The 26,689-nt window shown below is 42.6% G+C and overlaps 1 protein-coding gene across 1 annotated transcript in view; it reads right to left on the reverse strand.

Moving 5' to 3' along the window:
• KIFAP3 (kinesin associated protein 3) overlaps positions 1–26,689 on the reverse strand; it is a 133,717-nt gene that overhangs the window by 74,507 nt on the left and 32,521 nt on the right. The window contains exons 9-10 of the mRNA XM_075616832.1: positions 21,515–21,693; positions 14,372–14,534 (exon numbers count right to left, since the gene is read on the reverse strand). Of these exons, the coding sequence (XP_075472947.1) occupies positions 14,372–14,534; positions 21,515–21,693 (342 nt within the window). The remainder of the gene's footprint in view (positions 1–14,371; positions 14,535–21,514; positions 21,694–26,689) is intronic.

The raw sequence follows: 26,689 nt of genomic DNA on the forward strand, positions 1-26,689 counted from the left end.
CAGATGCATTGTAAGGAACCTCAACCCTCACTAATAGCGCATCAGAGATCAGATTAGTTGTAAGGAACCACAACCCTCTCTAATAACGCGTCTGAGATCAGATGCATTGTAAGGAACCTCAACCCTCACTAATAGCGCGTCTGAGATCAGAGGGAAGATTAATCAAGCACTTGTTACAGGTTAGCACAACCGATACCATATTCATTCCCATTCAAGTCAATAGAAAATAACTCTAGGTCGAGTATGCCAACCCGTAACAGTCCTTGATGAATCTGCCCCTAAGTGTATGAAGGATACAAGGGTTGGGAGACCACTGTAAGGAAAATATATTGGAGCACTCCCTATACTAAAGAGCTGTAATATAAATACCGATGCTCCTTAATCTCCTGGGGAGGCCTGCAGCTGGCCTTCACTTTATTTGGTACCTTATGAAGATGGAGTAGGCCCTTCGGATTCCATCAGAATCAAACATTTACTTTGTCATAGAAATAATAAATGTTGGATTGTGATTAAACCTGTAGTGCCCCTCCACCTTCACTTGAGACCACTGTAAGGGTCATGACTTTACTTTGGTCTTTGTAACGTGTTAAAAAAAAATAAAAGTTTAGGTCCCCCATACTTTAGGAACAAATTGAACGAATAGCTATAATATGTTTAAGGGGTTAAAACAGGGTGACTGATCACCTTAAATTTCAAACATGCATAAAAAGGACTGTAAAATAAAAAGTTTACCCCAACAATATTTGTAAATTTTGTTAAATCACATACATTGACAGCATATAAGAACCACATGGTCCAAGTAGCCAGCCCATTCTGAAATACCAGATCTAATCAGAGACTAGATTTATTTATTGTACAATTAGAATAGATTTTACTGCCCTCTTCCTTCTCCTCTTTCAGAATTGGTGTTCTAACATGTGTCGGGTTTGAGTAACCCCAATTAGCTTAACACTACATCGGAGAAAACAAGAATGACATGACCCCATCCATTTAAAGTCCAGAAAGTAACAAACAAAAAAAACGTTACTTTCAAAAATCAGATTTTTAAACATTTTTTATGCTGGAGTAGATTTTTTTTAATTTTAAAAACAGGCTTAAATTGCCTATTTCTAACAAATCAGATCTTTGTCATCACTACATATTTTTTGTTCGTTTAACCAAATCTCCACGCTATCCAACACCCCCACCTAAACCTTAAAGGGATCGGCTGTTGGGCTGGACCATACTCCAACCCACAATGAGCAGCCACTTTACATTTTCTTTCAACATTGTCTCTCCCTCACTCTCAATCAGGGGTGGCCAAATTGTGTTCCCTAGGCAGTGTCAGGTTTCCCATTCAGCCCTAGCCTAGGGCAGCAAAATTTGGGGGTGACATATGCTTTTGCTGCACTCTCGGGCCTATCGGACCAAATGGGAAGACACTTGCCTGCACCGGCCGCCTTCTTTCTGCCGTCCTCCTGCTCCTTTGGAATCTCAGAGTCAAATGACGCCGCAGACATCATGAATGCGGCGTCACACGGCGTCTCATTGCCATGGCAAAGTGACACCGCGTTTCCATCGAAGCGCCGCCATGCGACGTTATGTTCGTGGTGTCATTTGACGCTGGGGTGCCAAAGGAGCAGGCGGGCAGCAGAAAGGCGGCGGCCACACAGGCAAGTGCCTAGCGGCGGCGGATTTTGGAATCCGCCACTGCCCCTAGGCCACCAAGAGGCCCACGGGAGTATATGTAATGGCCCAAAATGAGCAAAAAAAAAAATGGAGTGACAAATCAATTGATGAAAGAAACCATACAAAATCCTTAAAATGTAAAAACATGAAAGGGGAAACTTATGAATATTAACATACATTTTGAAAATGAACACAATATTAAGACCTTTAACAATTAAAAATATAAAATAAATCAATTAAAATTTTTTTTATTTACGTTCTTCCCCATATTTGTTTTGGGAGCAGACATTTTTGGCAATTAACTCTGTCAAAAGTAGTACAGCTCTGTATTGACTGAGGCTCATGTGGGCGCAGTCTGCTTCAGTTATCAACTTCGGAAGTCAATCCTAATATGGACAAACGGTTAACTGAAGTGCTAGTTCAGAAATGAAATTGAGACATTGCAAATTCAGATTTATTAGGATTAAGGTTTTTTTTTCCCTCAATAAAAATGTTTGTAAAATTTGAATGTTCTTATTATTTTTGTTTACTTTTGGCATTTAGTTTAGGTTTATCTATTAATTTGGGCCGGGTGTAAGGGGCAGTAGGACAGCGACCCGCCACAAAATGTGTGCCCATTGATTGGCCCGTCTGAATAAAAGGTTGCCCAATCCCGAACTAGAGTCAGTCTAAGCACTCCCGAGCAGGGCCCTCATTACCTTCTTTGTCCGTTTGTGCGTTTGTCCTTATTTGTATGTAACTCTGTATGTCAGTATCTGTACCCCATTGTACCGTGCTGCGGAATATGTTAGTGTTTTACAAACGATAATAATTAAAACCATCATAACACCTACAACGTTTGTTTAATTTTCTCCTATACATACACAAAACAAAAATAGAAGTGGCAACCAGAATGTTCAGGATGATAGAACAGTTTGGTTACGAGCTATTAAGCTTTCAGCAGCTTTGTTTATTTAACCAAGTAATGTGTCACGGCATGTTGCCGCCTGATGTGAGAGTTTTGAATCAATTGCCAAATATTCACAAGAGAAGCCATCATCTGAAGCAGTTTGTAACCTTCCCAGGAGGAGTCATTCGTATTATTCTATGTGCTTCCAAATTAATGTCTTCCGTTATGTGAGAAAGAAAAACAAGAGGCACAGATCCACTCAGCTGCACGCAGGGCCATACAGCAAAAGCACTCCACAGCGTAACATCATTTCTGTCATCTTAACATTCGTGTCAATTTACTGTAAGACAAGGGTGGCCAACGCCAGTCCTCAAAGGCCACCAACAGGTCAGGTTTTCAGGATGCCCCTGCTTCAGCACAGGTGGCTCAATCTGAGCCATTGATTGAGCCACTTATGCTGAAGGAGGGGGCATCCTGAAAACCTGACCTGTTCGGCCCTTTAGGACTGCAGTTGGCCACCCCTGATTTAAGACATGCTTGAAAGTATTTTGAAATCCAGATCCAAAAGCCTAGCTCCTTCCAGCGCAGCATATATCACAGAGTTGACGAGGTGCTCATAATTAAGGACAAAAAAAAAAAAAACTAGAGAGAAGTTATTTGTTTTCGCAACGGCAGCAATTTTAGTTCATGAAAAATGTACAAATATATTACCAGAATGAAAACGTTAAATCCCTTACTCAAATGTCAATATGTAATAGAATATCATGTTTAAAAATAAATAAAAAACGCCTGAAGTATTAATTGAGGTTTTCCGATGTGTGTGTGTGTTTCAGTTATGAAACAAAAATGATTGTGAATCATGTGTTAAATGTTGTAATCTTTGTCTGCTGTCAATATCTTAACTGTTATTTTTCAGAACTATTTACATTTAATGAGTTCAGCATCAGGCGATAGCTTTTGCAACAATAAAAAAAATGCTGAAGTTCTAATTTATTTCACAACTGGACCAACATGGCTACTTCCATTTAATTAATGATGTTCACTTTATAAAAAATGTCGGTGTTTTACTGAAACTCCAATGTGTGCCGGTAAGTGGGATTTCACCTTTAAATCTCATCAATCTCATTACAAAATGTTTTTTTTTTTTTAACGTTTACAGAATTTTTTCCTGTCAAATAACAATAATAGTAAGTGTTTGCCAACAGACTAGCACCTTTTCACTGACCTATTGCCAAGCTATGTATTGCAGTCGACTCCTTGTATGGAGACATTGAGACACCCGGGGCAATATTCACACAGGGGCTATTGGAACCATCTGCTGCTGAAGGACTCCAGCAAAGAACTCCTCAACTTAATTGGGAAAGCAAGAGGAAGCATAAATTTTACTGCCATTAATAACTTCAAGTAATGCCGATATGGCTTCAGCTCCCTCCAAGGGCAGGACATGTGCTTCTCATTAGGGCATTTGCCCTGTTTGACCTCTGTGCTGGCTTGGCTGGTCAGGTAGGAAGAACAGTGGCTCCTCTTAAAGATAAACAGAACGAGATACAGTACATGAAATAGACGATGTCCTTGCATCACTAAATTGCTGAGGAATAACATGGTTTGGTTTATAAATCTTGCACTTTATAAATGGGAAACTTGTATTATGATTTTGGTTAATGAAATGGTGGCAGCTCAGTGAGTTACATACACATTGGCACAACAGCATCAGCTGTGCAAAGTTATCCCCGTTTGCTTTGTGAATGTACAGTATCAGAACCTTTTTGTCTTAATTTGGGCAAAGGCAAAGAATATTTGCAGCATTAAAGATAATTACCAAAAGTCTTATGAAAGTCACAAATTAAGTAGAAATAGCCGTGTTAGTCACAAAATGCAACAGATTACTTACAAAATGAAGGGTAAAGATATGTTCCCAAAGCAAGTTAATTTTACTTTCATTTTTTTAGAACGGTCACAAAAATGCTCTAAAATGACCAAAATGTGTTTAAGTGTACAATAAATACAAATACCACATGTGAGCACATTCACATGTCTCAGACAGGCCTGCAAACCAGTCTTTCCCATTATCTCTTAGCATACTATGCTTCCACTGCAGCCAGGGATTCTGGGTAATGACATGCAAATGAGCACTTACAAAGTAACACCGTGTGCTCATTTGGATGTCATTACCCAGAATCCCTGGCTGCAGTGGAAGCATTGTACGCCAAGAGATAAAGGGGAAAGGCAGGGCTGCAGACCTGTCTGAGAACTGATTGTGCGCACAGGTGGTATTTTTATTTGCTGTACACTGTACGGTGGAGGGTTTTTGGCACTTTTTAACTCACCATAACTTATTTTGTTTCTGGTTATACCGACTAACAGCTTCACATTGCAAAGCCAGTAACCAACCTCACACGCATGAGAACCAAAAGGTTTCTAAACAGCCGTGTGAGTGGGTTACTGGCTATGCACTTCTGTAACCGAGGCTGTGCTGAGAAAGCTGTGTAATACAGCAGGCATAAGCTTATAGGGGACCATGTTAAAATGAAGAAGCAAAAAAGTGACAGTGCTTAAGCATATATAAGAAAAACGCAACGGCTACACAAAATTCTTTTTACAAAAAGACTAAATGTCGTCACATTGACCAAAAATGCATCAAAAGAATTAGCATTAACAGTGATAGCAATTTTCAAGTGAAGGGATACAATTTTAAAAGGTCTTTTTACGGCTTCATTTTGGTCAGATCAACAATAGTAGTTCAAAAATGTAACAGCAGATGTCACCATGAACCACCAGTTATGAGGACAATCAATCCATACACTTCTAGGTTATTTGTATTTATCTATGACTACAGTATGTAATCAAGGTAACCAAGCCTTTTTTATTTACAGATCACTTAAGGGGTTAAGGTGAACATCTTATTTTTATGATTTCTTTTTTAAAAGGTACCAAAAAATACTTGCGTGACCAAGAGGTTAGGGCCCTGTGGGTCTAATTGAATATCTTGTGAAACGGCTTCCCCATGGAGAAGTCTGACCACTTCTCCAGCATGGGTAAGAAGCAGTGAGTGACACAGCATACAGAATACGGGCCTAGGTCTTTGAAATGGGAGACAGACATTGAGAGGTCACTTCAATAAGTTTCATGATTTTAAGAGAGTTGCCCCAATGAACATCCATCACTATTGAAGTCCTGCTGTTCTCCTTCCAATATACTATATGTTTCTCCCCGAATTGCCTCAGCACATTTACACAGGGGCACCTTCAGAGGGGGTATCACTCGGCCAACTGTCCCGAGTCCGGCAGCGGAAGGAGGAGGGGGGGGGGAAGGAGGGGGGGGGAGGGAGGGGGGGGGGAGGGAGGAAGGGGGGAGGGGGGGGGGGAAGGGGGGAGGGAGGAAGGGGGGAGGGGGGGAAGGGGGGGGGAGGGGGAGAGGAAGGGGGGGAGGGGGGAAAGGGGGGAGGGGGGGGAAGGGGAGGAATGGGGGGGGGAAGGGGAGGAAGGGGGGGAGGGAAGGGGGGGAGGGAAGGGAACGGGGGGGGAGGGGGAGGGAAGGGGGGAGGGGGAGGGAAGGGGGGAGGGAAGGGGGGGGAGGGGGAGGGAAGGGGGGGGAGGGGGAGGGAAGGGGGGGGAGGGGGAGGGAAGGGGGGGAGGGGGAGGGAAAGAGGGAGGGGGGAGAGAGGGGAGGGGTGTCATTGTTTTTATTTTTTTAAGGTCTTATTTCCATCATGTGAAAAATGAATATGCATCACATTATCAGAAACACTGGATCCAAGTACTGTATATCAGTTGCTTATATTTATCTGGTAATTGCCACAAAAACTGTACTTGTCCGATTTTGGAGAATATTTTTTTTATTTTTATAAAAGGGTCAATTCCCTACATTCAGCCTATTTAACATGCCACTGTCCTTATTTCACTTTTGTCATAGGCCGGACTTTTTAAAAATCTGTGCAATTACATGAACTATGTCACCTGTTGGTTTTCCACTACAATGCTTACATTGTAAACACCTGCGCTCTGTATCATATTGTTTCCATTCATACCTGGAACTAACTTGTATTGATGCTGTATATCCTTTTTTATTTCATTGTATACAGAGCTAACATTTGATGGTAAGGAAGGAGTAAGTGGTTCTGCATCGTTTGTGCTTTCCTTGGGATCACCACAATAGGACAGTGCAAGAGTCAGTGATGATGCGATGTCATTGTGATGTAATGAAGACGCAGAATGTGTGTCTATACACGGCCAGCCTGGTGCAATCCCAATTAGCTGGGCAAAAAGAACAGTCTTCTATAAGCAACTTAAGGCCAGATCCCCGGTGGTGACGGCGGCGGCGCACACCAGTCACTAACCTCTGTAGTGGCAGGCCCGTGTCTCCTGTTTAGGCTCACGAGGCGCGTCAGCCAGCAGGGGAAACAACAAGATTGTGTACCCGGTGCGGCGACGAGGTCACATGGTGTGATGTGAGCCAATCAAGAGGGGAGACGGCCTGAGCCAATGGGAGTGCAGCAACTGTAGGCTAATGGCAGACTAGCAACCATTTCTGGTAGGTGGGATCGGTCATTATTTGCTCCTCTAAACTGAGCTGACAATCGCAGGGGTGTTGTACAATCTGCAGTTCCAAACCGTACACGTTTCAAAACGGATGTGGCCTGTGTAAGATGGTTTTAATTTGGCATTCTTTGATTTTTTTCTTTTCTCCGCTTGCCCTGGACTCTGTCCTTACTGCCGTTTAGGCCATGCCCCCCCGCACCACCGATCGCACATTACAGACCACGGTTTTCAGCTGTGCACGCACCGCCAGAACGCAAGACAAGCGTGCAGCAGACTCCAGCAGGACCTTAGCTTAACATCCTTGTTTCCTTCCTTAACTAATCTAACCATGTTAAAAGAATATATATATATATATTTGGCCTCTTTACATATTAAAAAAATACATTAAGGACCTGTGAATGGGGGAGGGAGGGTCGCCTTTCTTTATCAGTGCGAATAAAGATAAGGGGAGGATCAAACAGCAGGCTCTCTATGCGTAAATTGTTAAACAGTGACAGACAGTAGGAAACCAAACCCCTCCCAAGCTTCAGCTGACCAAGCTTACATACCAACTTAAAGCAATTATTTATAGCAGTAATACTACATTCCCCCTTTTCTCCTTCTTTGTATATGTTAAGCTGCGACAATGTATAATTCTGCATTCTTACCTAAACTGGCAATCGTTTGGTGCTCCGGTTATAAATCTACATAATGGCTGCTTCAGTCAATGTAACTCAGCAGCTACAATGTATCCTTATATTACGAAGGTAACATTATCTATTGTTACAGTTTACAGCTCAAACTGCTGGAAACATTGGCAACAAATTATCACAAATAGGAAAGTGTTGCAAAGATCTTGCACTGCTTGGGAGGTGGGCTAAAACCTGCTATAGAAATAAAAGGATGCTTTAAAACTCATTCAAAATAGCATTAAGGGGGGCGCGTGCGTGACGTCACAGCGCATGCATGTCTGCTGAAGAGCTTCATGCATGCCGCTGCCTATATTTAATTAGAACTTCTGATCGGCATCTCATAGCGTGTCAAATGTAGAAGCGGAGGACAGGGAAATCACCTTACATGCCTCTCTGGAAGGATAGGAAGGTGAGCGCCCCGGATCTGTCCCGTTGAGGGCATAAACAACCCGTGACTAATGCAGCAGAAAAAAAACCCCAAGATTGCAGCGAGGCGGGCAGACAGGAGCACGCTTCACTGAGGCCAGAGAAGGAGCAGGGTAAAGAAGAAAGACACAGCCATCACAAAGCAAGATCTAAAGGAGGTGCTCCAGGACATGCAGCCCATGTTCCAGTCTGCTTTGGACAAAGCAGTGCAGGAGTTTAAATCTGCAATCTCTGCCCTGGCTAAAAGAACCACGGATCTGAAAGGTAAAATGGACGTCTCCTTACAAAATCAAGTGAACACAGATGACGAAGTCCTGAGGCTCAACGAGGAGGTAAGAGGCATGAGAGAAAGTCTGGATGAAATGAAAACAGGGAGCGAAGGTAAAATTTGCAAATCCGCCATATCCCAGAGTCAGTGTCTGCAGAGGCACTGCAGCCTTATCTTCAAAGACTGTTTCTCTCAATTGACTCCAAACTAGAAGACAGCGATCTGTTAATTGACAGAGCTCACGAGGGTCCGAGATTTGACGACCCTAAAAGAAGCAGGGATGTGGTGCTGCGGCTTCATCAATTCGCGACTAAATACAAGATAATAAAGGGGAGCAAAAACAGGGGTTCAATCGACTTGGAAAATTCCCCCCATCCAGATCTTCCAGAATTTGTCAAGTAAGACCGTAGACACGCGAAGGGGATTACGACCGGTAACAGCGATTCTGCAGGAAAAGGGAATTCGCTATCGGTGGGCCTTTCCATTCCGCCTTATCGCCAACCAGAGAGGGCGGCAGGCTTCGCTATCCGGAGGAGTCTTGAACTTTTCTTTTGGCGCTGGGCCAGGAGCCTAAGAGCAGATCGGATCAACAAGGCCAATCCCAGAACAACAATTCAGATGAAGGGAGATAAGCGGAGGGAACAAGTACCCGCGGAGCGAATAATTAAGACCGGCCGAGCACCTGAGATGTCTCATGGGTGTTTTTTCTTTGCTGATCACCAAACCCTTGGAGGGTACATCGGAACCCGTGAGGGTTTATCCGACCGGTGAGCCTACAGCGTAGGCTTTCCCAAGAAGCCCAAGCTGTTTCGTTTTCTTTGTTTTGTCCCTCTCTCTGTCTCCCTCTTTTTGATTTACAAGTCCGGTTATCGAGATTATTTGCCTACTCCCTCGGCGATAAGATCAACTGCAGAGGAAAGAAGATCCTTCTAGGCGCAGAAGAGACTAAGATATGCTCGGAGTAGAGGAAATAACTTTAGTGAGCTCAGAAAAATAAATCAATTACTTGTTTTCAGAAAGGTAAAACCAAGGTGCAGTTAGGAGGTGGAGATTTAGTTGTGGCGGCAGGTGGGGGTGAGTAAGGAGTCCAGCATGTCTGGCGTTAGGGCAACCCCTGTAGGGCCATATGCCCGCAAGGCCAATCCATGTAGGGACTGTCCACAAAATTGGGATGAGTGGCTGGTTACACATCTTATCTTTCAATGTAATGTTTATTTATTTATTTTTTCTCTCCAAGTTCCAGATTTGGGAAAATTCCTCCTCCCCTTTTTTTTGTCCTGTTCCCCTTTGTTTTTTCTACAACCATGGAGTTTTTTGGAGCATAACTTTCACAATAGAGAGAGTACTACGATACTGGAAATGACTGGTCAAACGCCATTGTAGGTAATATCTATGAATGTTAAGGATCTGAACAGTAGTGGTAAACGTAGATTGGCACTAAAAGAATTTAGGAATCTGAAAGCAGATATTGTTTTTTTGCAAGAGATGCACTTTGACACTCAGGATCCCCCAAATACTTTTAACAGGATGTACCACATAGCACTCTATTAGTCTTTTACAAGCAAAAGAAGAGGTGTGGCGATTTTGATAAAGCACGGTATCCCGTTCCAGATATTGGAGATTAAGAGAGACCAAGAAGGGAGGTCCCTCGTGGTCCATGGTCTACTTTCAGGGGCAAATTGATTTTTTAAAGGAAACATTGGAATCTTTGGGAGTCAGTCGAGAACAGTTAATAATTTTAGGAGGCGACTTTAATATGGTCCCTGATTCAGATATGGACAAAACCACAAATCCTGGGCAGTCACACTATTCAATGACTTGTATTGCATCAAAGAAATTTAGACTGTTAAAGAGTTTGGTCTTCTGGCCTGGCGCCACTCACATAAAAGGTCAGAGAGATTATTCTTTTTACTCAATCCCACACGACTCATACTTTAGAATTGATAATATATTTGTTACCCCAAAAATTTTAGAAGTGTTGGTTCACTCCGATATAGGCTCTATTACGTGGTCGGATCACGCTCCTGTGGCGATCTTGTTTGACCCCCATTTGCCAAGATTCAATCATTTGACTGGAGAATGAATGACTCGCTTCTAAATTTCCCAGAAATTAGCTCACAAATTGTAGACTCACACAAAAATTATTTTCAGATTAATAATGGGTCGGTAGAATAGACAGCAATATTATAGGAGGCGCATAATGCCATGACTAGGGAACAGCTTATTTCAATTGCATCCTATAGAAAGAGAATACAAATGGAAAAACAAAAATATTGAACGGGAAAAATTGTAACATTGGAAAGTTCACATTCAAAAAACTCGTAGATGAAACTCTATAAAATACTGAGCGAGGCAAGGGAGGAGCTTAAGAGATTGCAATCGGAGGATGGGCCCTTAAACTCTTCAGTGGACCAAGCAGACATACTATAATAAGGGAGATAAGGCAGACCGTTTATTGGGAAATAAACTCAGAGGGATCAGGGCGCGGGCCTCGGTTCCTGCTATTAGGACAAAAGGAGGAGGGGTCACATACAATCCCTCAAACATTGCAGAGGAATTTGCTAAATTAATAAATATCTTGTTTAGTTTGAGGGGTGATGGAAGGCAACAAATTCTGGCAAGCCAGATCAGCAGCTGTAACTATACCTGCATCATGTTCTGTTGCATGTGTTTGACATGTAGCTTGCACATGCCATGTGATCACTCATTCTCTGTGCTTCATACTGATGGACTGCTTTCTAGGGTAGCTTTCTAAATATTCAATGCTGTGTTAAACAATTGGACAACGATCTGTTCATGCAATTAATAAAGAGGTGTAATAATCTTTTCTTGTTTTAATTTACACATCAATTTTCCTTTAGAGAAATAAATAAAAGGAAGTTTAGGCTCATTATCACTTTAAAGTTACACTACAATCTCGGGTTTCTACTGTACGTCTCATCTACTCCAGTACTGTACATCTCACTTTTGCTTGTGATCCCATTACAAATGACACTATAAATTGCTCTGTTATGATGAGCTACGTATGCTAAGGAGGGAGCAAGTGAATCATAATTGGGTTCTTCCTTACTTAATTTTCTAACTGCAAACACTGTTCCTTCAGTGTAGTTTTTTTAGGGTGTATATATATATATATATATATATAAATAAAAAGTAAGGCAACACCCTAAAAAAAACTACACTGAAGGAACAGTGTTTGCAGTTAGAAAATTAAGTAAGGAAGAACCCAATTATGATTCACTTGCTCCCTCCTTAGCATACGTAGCTCATCATAACAGAGCAATTTATAGTGTCATTTGTAATGGGATCACAAGCAAAAGTGAGATGTATAGTACTGGAGTAGATGAGACGTACAGTAGAAACCCGTGATTGTAGTGTAACTTTAAAGTGATAATGAGCCTAAACTTCCTTTTATTTCTCTAAAGGAAAATTGATGTGTAAATTAAAACAAGAAAAGATTATTACACCTCTTTATTAATTGCATGAACAGATCGTTGTCCAATTGTTTAACACAGCATTGAATATTTAGAAAGCTACCCTAGAAAGCAGTCCATCAGTATGAAGCACAGAGTATGAGTGATCACACGGCATGTGCAAGCTACATGTCAAACACATGCAACAGAACATGATGCAGGTATAGTTACAGCTGCTGATCTGGCTTGCCAGAATTTATATATAATGAGGGGGAACATATATATAATGAGGGGAAACTGATGTCATTTAGTCACATTTAGGAAATCTCATAACAGATATCCTACAGTATATAGTGCCACATTGCTAGAAGGTGGAGGACGGTATTAATACCACTAATAAGATGTGTACAGACCTCATCTATATATGGTGCCAGATCTGGAAGCCACATCACAAAACGGCCGTGAACAGAAAAGCAGCAGCAGCAGCAGCAGCAGCAGCATTACAATAGCACAGAAAAGATTTCCCAAGAAGGTAAAAACACCAGAAACACGTACACTAGAAAAACAGAGACTGTAGGTGTGATCATGATTTTCAGAGATCTTAACTGCAGGGCCGGCTTGATGGCGGTTCTGTCTGTGCCATCGTGCCTAGCCCCGCACTTAAGATGCTCTTCCCCACAACAGTTAAACTAATTGTCAAGGGAGAACACGGGCCTCGGTATCCCTTAACTGGTCCGGCGTCATCTCCCCTCCTATAGCATCCCGTCATGGCAATGCAACATCAAATTGTGTCGCATTGCCATGACAACGTGACGCGGCAAGGCGTTACGTCATGACGCCTCGATGTCTGAGGAGGAGAAAGGCCCGCCGGACCAGGTAAGAGGCCCCGCAAAAAACCCTGTACCGAGCCCCGGCCCTGATAAAGGGTGCAAACAAGACATAGGGTGGAAGCATTTTCCTGAAGAATAGCTTGCCTTTGAGCAACAAAGTCATTTTACAAAGACTAAGAGAAAATAAAGTAGAAACTTATTAAAGTAACTTATTAACGGAAAGGGTGGTGGAAGCATGAAACAGCCACCCAGCAGAGCTGCTTGGGGGAAAACATGATATATTCAGAAACTCATGTACACTTTGAGCACAATGTCTTTCCTACAAAGCCCTCGGTATCAATTCTAACAGTCCATAGTGAGCAGGTCAAAACCACTGCAGATGTTACTTTTGGATATCAATGCACGCAGAAGCCAGTAGGATCAATTAGAACTCCAAAAAAGCATTGCGTGTGTGGTGTCAATATTTCTTGAAAATAGACGCCTATGGCAGATACATGAAGAAAAGGGAGAGTTGTACATGGGCAATTAGTCCAAACATACACAAATGGTTTATGTTGTTTGGCGTTGGGCTTGTCCATTATTCTGACCCTGTTTAGCCACTCTTAAGGAGACAGCTGCTTCCTTTCCCGGGAACTGTCGGCTGACTTCATGGCCCCTTGCTGTCAGGGTCACTCAAAAAACAAAAACCTAGGTGCTTTTAGTGTGGTGATTGATATAACAACATGTTAATAGATTGCGATCCTGATAAAAAGGTGATCATATTTAAAGGGAGTGGTCGTGGCTCAAAACGGATACTCTCTAATGTGTCAATATCTACTTGGTGCATGGATAACTAAATATACAAGATGTGGAAATGTGTTACAATGATGAACTACAAAAAACGAGAAGTCGCACTTCATTCAATACAAATATGGAAAAGAAAGTGACCGTGGCACAGGATCCTGGGAGGTGGATTCTCGCCTAAGGTCCCAAGTAATCCGCTGAAGTGGTTACTCATCCACTTCAAACAGCATACGGAGGGAGAAGAGAGGAAACACAGTCTTCCTCAAAGACTCCTGAGGAACCAAACGTGCGAAAACCCCTGTTCAGATGTTCAGCTCAGTAATCGGATCAGAGGAGGACGGGACAAGACTGAGAAACATTGCAAGACTTCAAGGCTGACGCAAGTGGTCTGCAGACTGTGTCGCTCTGAGGTGTCTGACAGCAGCAAGACTGTCCTGGATGACTGATTTCAAACGCCTCAAACCTCCTGGAGAGCACCTTTATGTTCTAATGCTGTAAAGAACTGGGAAAGTGTGAGTGCAAAGAATTGTGTTTCTTTATAAAAAAAAGTTATTGATCTGCACTGTGTTTCCGCTCTCTCTTCTCCCTCCGTATGCTGTTTGAAGTGGAGGAGTAACCACTTCAGCGGATTACTTGGGAACACAGGAGAGAATCCCCCTCCAGGATCCTGTGCCACGGTCACTTTCTTTTCCATATTTGTATTGAATGAAGTGCTTTTTTGGGTTATTTGTAGTTCATCATTGTAACACATTTCCACATCTAGTATATTTAGTATCCATGCACCAAGTAGATATGGACACAGAATATATATTTTCATACACACGTGTGTCTGTGTGTCTGTGTGTGGTAAAGACGTTTGGTCATGTGTACAAACTATAAATATACCTAAGAGCACTATGAGCTTTGGGAGAAGTCCAACTTGCACCATCTTGTTCCTTAGGCCAGTGTCAAATGAGAGGTTCAGTAGAAGCCGCAAGGTTATGTTCAGCAAGTCTTCGTGTTCGCATGGCACCATTTTTGACAGTTTTTCAATGATATCCATTTCAGCCTGGAACACACAAGCATTAAAAGAAAGAAATCACCCGTGAGCTCAGCATTGTATTGTAACTTAACATGAAAATGTATCGAGCTCAATTGAAATGCAACATGGCAAATAAAAACTCTAGAAAGTAATTACAAAATTCCAAGAGGATGACCATGGAATTTTGGCAGAGTTTTTTCCTATTGTCTCCAACAGTATTTACTGCTTCAATATCGTTCACACACAAGTTTATAGTTCACAGCTTTCAGTTTGTTGTCACTGACAGGGTCAAGGTTTAAACAGCAATATTATAGTCAATTCATTTTTGATGCACATTATAACAGTACAGTATGTTATTTTTTGGACATGCATCACTACACATAAACCAAGATGCATGTGGCCAGATCAGACCATCACCAGAAAGACTGGGAAGCAGAAATTGTAGTGTTATTTACACAAATATTGAAATTACAGCGCTTTCGTTGATTGACGGTGGCTGAGGGGAGGGAGTGAGGTCTTTTAGCGGTTTACAAAGCACTACTTTGCCACAATGTACTTTCCAGCACTGGAATACACCTTTAAAAACATTTACGTCAATCCAGTGCCAGAAGGTGTCTAATGGCAGGAGACGCCTCACTACATATTGACGTCGATCCCGTACCGATAACAATACTGGCCATTTTGTTTGTTTTTTGTAATGTTTAGACAAAAAGCAAGTCCATTGTAAGTATTGTTTTTCAGAAATGAAGCTTTCTGGCATGCAGCTCCAGAAAGCCGCAAAAAGTCTGGAATTAATAAAATGGCGTAAACTCAGACAAAGTAAGGAACATACAAAATTCTGTTTTTAATATAATCCAATCAAGAATTAATGCAGGCAACAATTAGTTCAAGGTTTTTATAGTCGCATTGGTACTGTAGAAGTGTAGATCCAATATAGGTTGTGACACCTTTTATGGGGGCCAACTTGCAGTGACAGTACATACAGCTTTTGAAACCTTAATTTGTATACTTGGAGACCGCTGTATAGTAGAATGTATGAAGAACTCATGTTGGCTCCTCAAAAGGCAATGTATAGCACTACAATGAATTGTGTAGACATCACACAAATTAGTTAGAACTTATTTTGCCTTCAAAGTTTTATAGTTTTAAGTAGTGTATTAACTAAACATCTATGTGCAAGTGTTACTTGTTAGATAATATGGCTGAATAGAACATAATTACTCAATGAGGCCTGTAACAGGGGACTTATCCCTGTTCAGGAATGTGCCTTTAATCCAGCAGTGTGGTGGTTAACCTCTGGTAATTACTAAACACCACCTGCCTGATTAGATGGCTTAGAAAGCCTGTCTTTTGAAACAGGAAGTGAGAACTCTTTAGCGGACACCTGAGCTGAACTTGGAGACACCCTTGTCTTGAGCTCTGCCAAAAGATAGCAGAGCTGCTTTCAAGACACAGGGAAAACTTCTAAACCTGTATGCTGACAAACCCTGAAGACAAGGGAGCTGAAGCAGGGACAGTAAAGATTTTCCCTCCAAACCACAAGGACCAAATAAGACTTCTAAAACCTGGATGCTGATATTTTCTGTGCACGCATGGGTGCGGATCCAGGAGAGCAGAGAAGCTTACAAACAGATAAGACTTTTATTCTTAAGAGACTGCTTATATCTGCTTATTGCATGCTATGTTTGGGGCTGGGGAGAAATGCTTGACTAGGGAGATGTGAATTGATTGCATAGTGTTTTCACTAGAAATACTCCCAAGTGAACGGAAGCTTTGTTCTTCCCCCTTGTTTGGATGTTTTCCTGATAAAAAAGAAAAGGCACAATAAAGCCTTATTATAATTTCACATTATAAAGCCTCCTAATTGCGTACCTCTGTGAACTTCCGTCCACAAGGCCCAAATACAACACAGTAAGCCCATTTACTTCTATGGCCTTACAATAGTTGGTAAAGCAATGTGAATTAGGCCTTATTCCTGCATGGCCTTTGCCCTTGCCAGGAACCTCAAGCTTTTCCCAAATAATATTGGAGACATTTTTAAAACCGAGGCTGCAGGTATTCGGACTAAAATCTCCCTTTCAGGATGGGGATTCCGCTTTTGAAAGCCTTACTCATGACCAGCTTTGTGAATGTTCTTTAATGCGAATATGTTGCCTCTACTCCGGTTCACTTGGTTCCGTTCTCAGAGTAGTTGCGACTCCACAACAAATCTTTGACATTTTCAGAAAATGTTGCCACTATATGCAGAACTGTGCTATATCAAATTTCCAGAAAAATATCAACCCCCACCCAAAAAAGATGAACGCAACTTACAGACGTAACAAGACTAATGTTTCCCCCCTGCGGCCGGGGAAAGCCATGGGAATTAAACTGCAACATCCCCCAGCAGCCGGGATTAACACGGCTGAAAATCCCATACAGAAGTATGGACCCTCCACAGGTCTCCGTGGCTTTCACCTTCTCCGGAGCGGCGGCACTTTGCTTCTTTTTTGTTTTTGCCTCAGCACCCGGGACAGAGACAGTTTGGCTACATGTGTACAACTAGGCTGCTCATTAATTTAAGCATCAGGTTCTCTCATTATCATTATTACTAACAGCGACGGTAAATCAGCTTGGTAAAACTCTGTAGTCTGCAAAATAAACAAATCGTTTATAGTGATCGTTGGACATTTTAAACTAATTAACTGTGTTTTTATTAAATATAAATAAAGGAAATAAATTGCTCCAACAAAAAACAGAAATGTTTCAAGAAGGTATGTAATATAGAGAGTCCTGTATGCCCAAGTAAATGTCATTTAAATCAGTGACTTCAGAACAATCTTACATGATGTATATTTACAATTTAATAGTCTGCACAGCAATAAAACTATTAAAGCGGACAGAAAAACATATGGAGGAAGAACATGAGACATCTGGTGTCCAGGTACAGTGAGGAGACCTCCACTATATTAATAGCCTAGCAGAGGTATCATTTGGGCACAGATTCAGCACTAAACAATTTAAAAGAACATGTGCATCACAGCAAAAGAACAATTGAGCTGTAGAATATTTTATTTGGGGAATAATAAAAAAAAACAACAAAGAGGTTAATGACCAAATGAAGAATTTTTTTTTATAGGTGCAGTTGCTGAAAATGTAGCCTTTGCCTATAGTTTTACTAGCAGCTTGGGACAGGCAGATATCCTGGATTTGTATGCGATGCCAAGTGACATGCTATGATTTGTCCTCTTCTGACCTAGGCTTCATTACAGCCCGTATGGGATGTGCTTAGAGATTAGAAACCGCAGGCTTGGCTTTGATAGGCAGCTCACACATTATATATAGACCTAAATAGGCCCCTACTTGTTTGTGGGAGAAAAAAAACGGAACCATTTGAAAACTCCAATGAAAATGAGCATGGCACATTGTAATTAGGGATTCCGGTTTTAGGGTTTAACCGAATAACATAAAAACACTGACTGATCATGTTTCACTTTCGGTTAAAAAAAAACAAAAAACGATAAACACCGGAAATGAAGCCGCCCTTCCTATTAAATGCCTTCTTTTCCGTCCACAGTTCAGACAAAAAGGCACAGCGGGAGAGTAATAAACTAACAAAAAAGTGTACCGACAAACACCAAATTCAAATGTATGTCAATTTGTGCTTTTCAATGTTTAAACAATAAACTGATTTTTTTTTTAATAAAAAAAATAAATAAAAAATACACAGAAAACCAGAATCCCTATTTACAATAATTGCCATTATAGGTACATGACATTTTTTATTTAATGTCTTACTCAATTAGCCTCTACCTTGGAATTACTTCCACACAGTACAAGTTTAAGACATTTTCTAGAATGGTGCCATACATTTTGGAGAATCACAAATTAATACACAAAATTAGACGGAGAACTGAGGTAGAAATCAGACAATGGCAGACCGGACAAAAGTTCCCTGTGTTGAGGTTACTTCATGTTATATTATTGATAGACCAGATGAAGAACCCAGAGAGGTTTGAAAGCTTGTAACATGACTACTTGTTGGTCCAATAAAAGGCATATCACTACTCCCTCGCCCTCTTTTGTTACTACATGGAAGAAAGGACCAACACGGATACCCACTCTACTTTGCGTAGAAGTAGAAGAAGCTTTAGTATAAGGGGGGACAGACATGGTAGAGAGATGATCGGCAAGCATAGTTACAAAATAAAATTAATGGAAAAAAACATCCACATTTTTCATGTATTCCTAGGGTAGGACAATTCCCAAGTGCATTGCACTTACAAATACTTAGGCCATCTATGGGGCACACAAGTCTGCATGGCAAGTTTGAAAGATGAAAGGAATGAGGCTCTTGCTATTAATATAATCAGCAAATAAAAATACCGCTTGTGAGCACATTCACATGTCTCAGACAGGTCTGCAACCCTGCAGTCCCCATTATCTCTTGGCATACAATGCAGCCAGGGATTCTGGGTAATGGCATGCAAATGAGCACTCACAGTGTGTCACCTTGCTTCTTGTTCATTTTAACATGGACCACCTGTAGTATTGCAGAGCCTGGGTTAAAGAAGTGCATAGCCTGTAAAACTACTAACAGACAGTCATTTCGTTTGGGTCTCATCAGTGTGAGGTTTAATAGAATCAGAACTCCAACTAAAAAAGGTAGATACGCAGAGGAACAGGGAGATAAAGTGATTGTTGCCTCAAAACTGGTTATAAATGGTTTCTGCAACACAAGCCATGTACTTTTCAACTCCACAATTAACAATAAATACAAATCTGTAAGATGGCTTCCCACTAATGCACATGGGAAGATACCCTTAACATCCCAGCCCTCTGGGCTCCACTTAAGTCCCCCTCACCTCCGCTGCGGACGAGAGCACTGCGGGTAGCACGGGTCCCAGCGGTGAGGCTGGGGAGGTTGTGGGGAGAGTCTGGGGGCCTCCGGAGTGGCGAGCGCCTCGCTGGAGCTCCAAGGGGAGCAAGTACTCAGGGCGCCGCCAACTTGCATTTGCATGCGCAGTGTCTTCCCCTAGCGTGGCGGCCATTACAAATAGCGTACATGCGCAGAAAGTAGCGCAAACGGCGGCCAATAGGGAAAGGCTCTCTGCGGGGACTAGATATCCCATGAGCCTCTGGGGCAGTGAATTACATGGCGCGAACCAGCCAATAGGGCTGTGAGAACCCCCTGCTCATCTATTGATACATTTCGCGGGCAAAGACATGCCAGGCAGTCGGAGCTGGGACATCAGGGAGTAAGGGTGTAGGTGCAGGGTGTCAGTAGGCCAGAGACCCCCCCATTAGGCCCCAGCTAGGCCCCGACTCACAGTAGCTTGTGGTTGCTACAGGGAAGGCCCCTTAGATAGGGACGCTTCCCCAATTACTGTCTAGTGTCAGGGACACAGTGAAGACGCCGCATGGTGATTGCGGCCTGTGGTCTGGGATTAGCCACCTCCCTGTGAGAGACTGCAAGGTGATATTATCCATGCCGGAATTCACCCCATGCGGAGGCGGACGCCATCGTGGATGACGTTGGATCAGACGGATCCTCTGTGTTAATCTGCATCACCCGGGTGCTGGAGCTCCCGGGCAGGTACCCAATTAAGTGCACCAACACGTCACAGGATAGCGCTCTCTCTTACACTTTGGGTGGGCCTTGACATTGGGAAAAGGGACATCAGGGTATTGGTGTCTTGCACCCAATGTACTTTGGGGACACTCAGGTTGGGGCCTATCTTACTGTGTGGTACAGGGTACCGATATTATTGTGTTCAGTAAAGGATGTTAGCATATACTTGAGTGTGTGTATTATTGGTATTGTTCCTGTAAGGGGCTTATCCCTCCCCGTTGGGATCCCCTGCAGGTGGAGGCGCGGTCACCAGACATATCAGGTACACCGCAGGCTCCCAGCGGCGGAGGTTCAGGCCTCCTGCGAGCCACAGGTAACACACCACACACAGTAGCCGCCATATCTCCCATAGGGTGGGGGAAAGTGCGCTACATATGTTATACTAATGTAGGCAAAGCTTTACATTCCTTATAGTTTTAAGCATGGTCTTTCAGTGCTTGAAAAAACGCACTGCTATAAAGGTCAAAAGCTGTAATCCAAGATATGAGCAAATCTGAGACCTGAGATCACATGCTCATTAGCAGCCAGAAGAGACATATGATAACTGATTGGTAAAACTCCAGTAAAGTTTTTTTTCCACTGTCAACTTCAGACTTTCGATGCCTTAAAGATAAAACGATCTTTATGTACTATCTATTTTGCCTGCAATTTTGTACCTTGGTCAAAAAAGGTGTAGGACACGTTTGTGAAAATGCTTCAAACATAACTGTTCCGAAACGTCAAGGGCCTATATTGTTTATATTTTGGCTTTGTGAGCCAAGGCCATTATATGAATCCTTTCACAATGGTTGTCTAGACCCTAGTGTAGAGCTTTAAAACAGAGCTCAATGAAATGATCTGGCAACTTATTTTTAAAATTTATTATTTTAACCCAAAATCTGATGGCCATACTGCAAGTCTTTTAAAAGATATTTATAGCTACTTTGTTAACGTGGTGAGGGTGAGACTTGGGAGGGGTTTGATTTCCTCTAGCTACACCCTTTTGTCTCATGTCACTGCAGTCAACAGTTTGTATAGGCAAAAAAAACACCTTCCACCCCTTACCTTATTGGCTCTTTGATAAGGACAGAGTGGGATATGTATACTGAAAACACATGATAAAATGAAAAAAGGTGGTTTCTGACCAGCTTTCTGGGATGGCATTTTTAAAAGTATTATGCAGCCTATGCCATTTTGCATATTTTAACTTTTTTTTGTCCTTTGCCCAGGCAGCAATTTGCTGAAAAACATCACCAAGAAATCGTTCATTTTCACTGTCTTGCAACAACTTTCAAATACATAAGGAACATACATAGGGTAGGATGCAAAAAAAGTTCGGCCAGTGACCCTCTCTCGCTTTCAAGAGGAGTTCCGAGTAATGTAGATTGCTCAACAACTCCGATAGTGCTAAACTCACCATGTCATTCTTGTTTTCCATAAAGATGCTGAGTTTCTTCAGAAAGGAAACAACAAGGATGAGGAGCTCAAAATTGTCTCGATCCAGTGCCTTCACCAGCATTTGAACAATGTTCTTGTTTCTCATCTTTAGCTCCGTGCGAGTGTCCTCAGCGAGGTTCAGCAGCAGATAGAGGGCAACTAAAGATGACAGAGATGGGGACATTCACAAAACAGCTTTGAGTTTATAATAACTTTATTTATATAGTGCTTTTCTCCCAATGGGACTCAAAACGCTTCACAGTTACACAAAGGAAAAAGAAGAAGAAAACATTTAAGGTTATAAAAAGAGACCAAACAAGGAAAGATACAACACAGGATAGGACTGTACTGTAGCTCTTAAATGCCAGACTGGTGTGGTTCATTAATTAAATGCCTGGGTAAACAGGTAGGTCTTGAGCCTGTTTTTATAGATTTCCAGAGAGGGGGCCTCTCGAAGTGTACGAGGCAGATTGTTCCAAAGAGTGGGAGCAGTGTGGTTAAAAGTTTGTTCAAAAGCACAGAAGAATACAGCTCAATACAGCCAAGTTTAAGCTCCTATTATTGATATAGTAGTCATCAGTACATGCATTGGAGTGTCCACTCTTCAGCATATGAAGAGGCCTGCATTAAAATGTCACGAGTCTCACGTTTATATATCATATCATATCAAAATTGATAAAGTCAGCATAGTAATTCCATTAAATGAACACAAGCAGAGAACATTGCACACATTTCAAGTGCTTCAAGAGCTTGCACTATATTTAATCTATTAAACACCCCGTCGTTCTCCTTAAAATGTATCACAACCAACAACAAAATCTACATTAAAAATACTTTATTTTTTAAAATAAGTACCTGATGAAGGTGATCACTCAAATGCTGTGCAATGTTTTCTGCTTGTGTGGATTTATGAGATTACTATGCTGACTTTAATCAAGATAAAGATTAGCTGGCTGCTATATAGATATATCGATATTGCTATATGGAGATTCAAGAAGGCCACTGATGACAGCAAGAGACGTGGCTTGGACCACCGCTTGGATAAAAAGATGACATTCTTTGAGTGGTTATCCTATTTGATATTACCTTTGGCCTTCAGAATCTGAGTAAATCTAAGCTGCAACTAGGTACTAAGAAGTTTGCTCCAAATCTTCCTAAAGGGCTGGTTAGGATTTGTTTCAGCTGTGCTTTTTTTATTGATACTTGGAATCATTCTACAGTAAAAATCAAATGCGCATAAATACAAGAGAAGCCCCACAAAGAATGTTAAACTAAAAAAAAAAAAAAAAAATAGTTTAACGATCCTTAAAAACAGTTACCATGTTTAGAGTACAAAAGTGGTACTACAAGTGCTGAGTGATTTGTAATTTAAATATAGCAGCAGTACATTTAAGAGATGTGATCATCCTTGAGCACCTACAATTTAACCAATTGTTTGCTTTCCCCTCCACTATAACAACTATAAAGACGAAGAACCCCAAATTGATAGCGCTCTGCCACTAGGATGGATAATTAATGTATTAATCCAAATATATTTTATTAGGAACAAACGATAAAATAATGGGCTTTAAGAAAAACAATTAAATAACGCATTGGGAATCCAATGGGAGTATCGAAACCCCAGAGAGCACTCAATGCTAAGAACAGTGTGAAACTACACAACACTGTGCGCCGTGGTGTAAATTATATGAAATCAACTACCAAGGGAAAAGGATGAAGTGGAACAAATCTTAAAAACCATGATAAAATGCCAACAGCCCATTATTTTATCATTTGTTCCTAATAAAATATATTTGGATTAATACATTAATCATTCATCCTAGTGACAGAGTGCTATCAATTCTTCTTTACAGTTGTTACAGTAATATTGCCCCAATTAGCACCATCACCTATCATTACCAAGCTGTAGCGGGGGTTTCTCTCCAGTTCGTCTCTTTCCTCTCCACTGACCTTTTTCCAACAATTATTTCTGCATTAGCAGGTCATGTGTAAAAATGTTCAACATATATTTCAGGCACAAGAGGTTAACACCAGCTCAAACTTCATTCAAATTACACTGAGAACAGGACTACATTAAAAGGAATTCAAAGCTCTAGTAGCCATATTGGTCCTGGATAAATGTAAAGCTATTGTAAATTAGGATACATTTTAGAGGAATTCTGGATAAATGTAAAGTTATTGTAAATTAGGATACATTTTAGAGGAATTAAAAATATCACTTGTGGATGCATTTGCATGTCCCACACAGGTCTGCAACCCAGTCTTTCACCATTATCGGTTAGCATACAATGCTTCCACTGCAGCCAGGGATTCTGGGTAGTGACATGCAAATGAGGACCGTGTGTGACACCTTTTAGCTGACCTTTAGGATACCTTTTAGGTAACCAAGTTCTTAGTAAAGGAAATTATATGTACAGAGCTTTCAAAACTACATAGGTTTCTTTTAGAGTTGACTTGAGAAGTAAACTTGAGGTACTGAAAGTCCTTTACACCAGAATTTCATCTATGAAGAACCCCAATGTCAGCTCCCAAAAATATATCACAACCTACAGTGCAGCAAATATGCATTGAAAGGGGGAACTGGTTTTATCATTGCACCTTAAAAAAGTGTTAAACAGGCGTTTACAAGATAAATTTAACATGAGTTTAAGAGCTTGAAATACAGCATTCAGTATGAACATTAACAATGTCATGGTTGCCCCCTGGGATGCAGCGACGTGGAAGTTTGCCCTTCACACCATACAAAAAGGCATCCAACGATACTCCTGGGTTTTTTCAGACCTTTCCTACAATGTAACTGCAGTTATGAAAAGCTGAACTTGCATTACCTAAGAGATCTACAGCATATTGTTCATACCAACTAGAGTGTTTAGTGTCCTTGGTAACAAACCCTCAATATTTGTTGAATTTTCATATGTATTTAAGATCTCTGTGTGCCTCATGTCTTCTCTCTTTGGATAAGAAAACTACTTTTTGTATTAAAATAGTAAAACATGCTTTGCTAAAATGATTGAAATTCCAGATACTTGACGGAAAAAAAAAAAAAAAAAAGTGTGCGCGCGCCGAGCATGTGCATTTTAAGTGAAACTTTTGTCTTTTGTCACAGAAATTGTATTTGTAATGGTGATGTTTCTAATTAAAAATCAAAACACAATTTCAGTGCCAAAACCCAACGAAGTTTGACTTAGAACGCATGTTTTAGCTATTTGCACTTCTATATTGATAGTGTCTGTGGGTGCGTGCGTCAGTCAGTGTGTGTGCATACGCGTCCGCCAGTCAGTGTGTGTGTGTGTGTGTGTGTGTGTGTGTGTGTGTGTGTGTGCATACGCGTGCGCCAGTCAGTGTGTGTGTGTGTGTGTGTGCATACGCCAGTCAGTGTGTGTGTGTGCATACGCGTGCGCCAGTCAGTGTGTGTGTGTGTGTGTGTATACGCGTGCGCCAGTCAGTGTATGCGCGCGTGCCAGCGTGCGTGTCAGCGTGCGTGTGTGCGTGTCAGCGTGCGTGCGTGTCAGCGTGCGTGTGCGCGCGTGTGTGCGTGTCAGCGTGCGTGTGCGCGCGTCAGCGTGCGTGTGTGCGTGTCAGCGTGCGTCAGTCAGTGTGCGTGCGTGCGCGCCAGTCAGTGTGCGCGCGCCAGTCAGTGTGCGCGCGCCAGTCAGTGTGCGCGCGCCAGTCAGTGTGCGTGCGCGCGCCAGTCATGGTGCGTGCGTGCGCGCCAGTCAGTGTGCGTGCGCCAGTCAGTGTGCGTGCGTGCGCCAGTCATGGTGCGTGCGCGCCAGTCATGGTGCGTGCGTGCGCGCCAGTCAGTGTGCGTGCGTGCGTGCGCGCCAGTCAGAGTGTGTGTGCCAGTCAGTGTGTGTGCGTGTGTCAGTGTGTGTCAGTCAGTGTGTGTGCCAATGAGTGTGTGTGCGCGTGTGTCAGTGTGTTTGTGTGTGTGTCAGTCAGTCAGTGCGTGCGCCAGTCAGTGTGTGTGTGTGCGCCAGTCAGTGTGTGTGTGTGCGCCAGTCAGTGTGTGTGTGTGCGCCAGTCAGTGTGTGTGTGTGTGCGCCAGTCAGTGTGTGTGTGTGCGCCAGTCAGTGTGTGTGTGTGTGTGTGTGCGCCAGTCAGTGTGTGTGTGTGTGTGTGTGCGCCAGTCAGTGTGTGTGTGTGTGTGTGCGCCAGTCAGTGTGTGTGTGTGTGTGCGCCAGTCAGTGTGTGTGTGTGTGTGTGTGTGTGTGTGTGTGCGCCAGTCAGTGTGTGTGTGTGTGTGTGTGTGTGTGCGCCAGTCAGTGTGTGTGTGTGCGCCAGTCAGTGTGTGTGTGTGCGCCAGTTAGTGTGTGTGTGTGCGCCAGTCAGTGTGTGTGTGTGTGCGCCAGTCAGTGTGTGTGTGTGTGCGCCAGTCAGTGTGTGTGTGTGTGCGCCAGTCAGTGTGTGTGTGTGTGCGCCAGTCAGTGTGTGTGTGTGTGTGTGCGCCAGTCAGTGTGTGTGTGCGCGCCAGTCAGTGTGTGTGTGCGCGCCAGTCAGTGTGTGTGTGTGTGTGTGTGTGTGTGTGTGTGTGTGTGTGTGTGTGTGTGTGTGTGTGTGTGTGGGGTCAGTGTGTGTGCTATTCTCCGTGTGCTGGTGCGTTGGTGCCTTCAGCGCAATCGCGTCGAGCCAGACCTCCCTCTCTCCTCCCCCCAGGCGGAGCTGCGGACACGGAGGGTGTCTGTCGGAGTCCCCTGGCCCGGAGCAGCCTCCACTCTCTTCCCCCCCCCCCCCCCGGCGGAGGTACAGAGACACTGTGTATGCGCGCGCATGTTTTCCCCCGCGCTGCCTTCCTACTCGCAGATGACTGCTGGTGTTAGAAGCGGACATTGCTGCTGGCCTGTTCTGCCATCTGCAATGTCACTTCCATCACCATGCAGTCCATTTACTGCCAGGGAATTTTTCTCATCTGATAGGTGCCGCTAAAGAAGTTTCACTTCAAAAATTATAATATAGAAAAGTACTTTTTTTTAATGGTTTAACCCTTTGAGTATCCCAAGACGTAGTCACTTGCGTCATCGGGACAGGCACTCTGGGGCCCATGATGTAGTCAGGGGCGGACTGGCTAGGGGGTATTGCCCTCCTGGACATTCAGATTTGAACAAATTGGGCCGGTGCTGAGGAGAAAAGCTGTTTCCTTGATAGAGAAGGATTT

Source organism: Ascaphus truei, chromosome 10 (assembly GCF_040206685.1).
Source record: "Ascaphus truei isolate aAscTru1 chromosome 10, aAscTru1.hap1, whole genome shotgun sequence".
NCBI classification, from domain to species: Eukaryota; Metazoa; Chordata; class Amphibia; order Anura; family Ascaphidae; genus Ascaphus; species Ascaphus truei.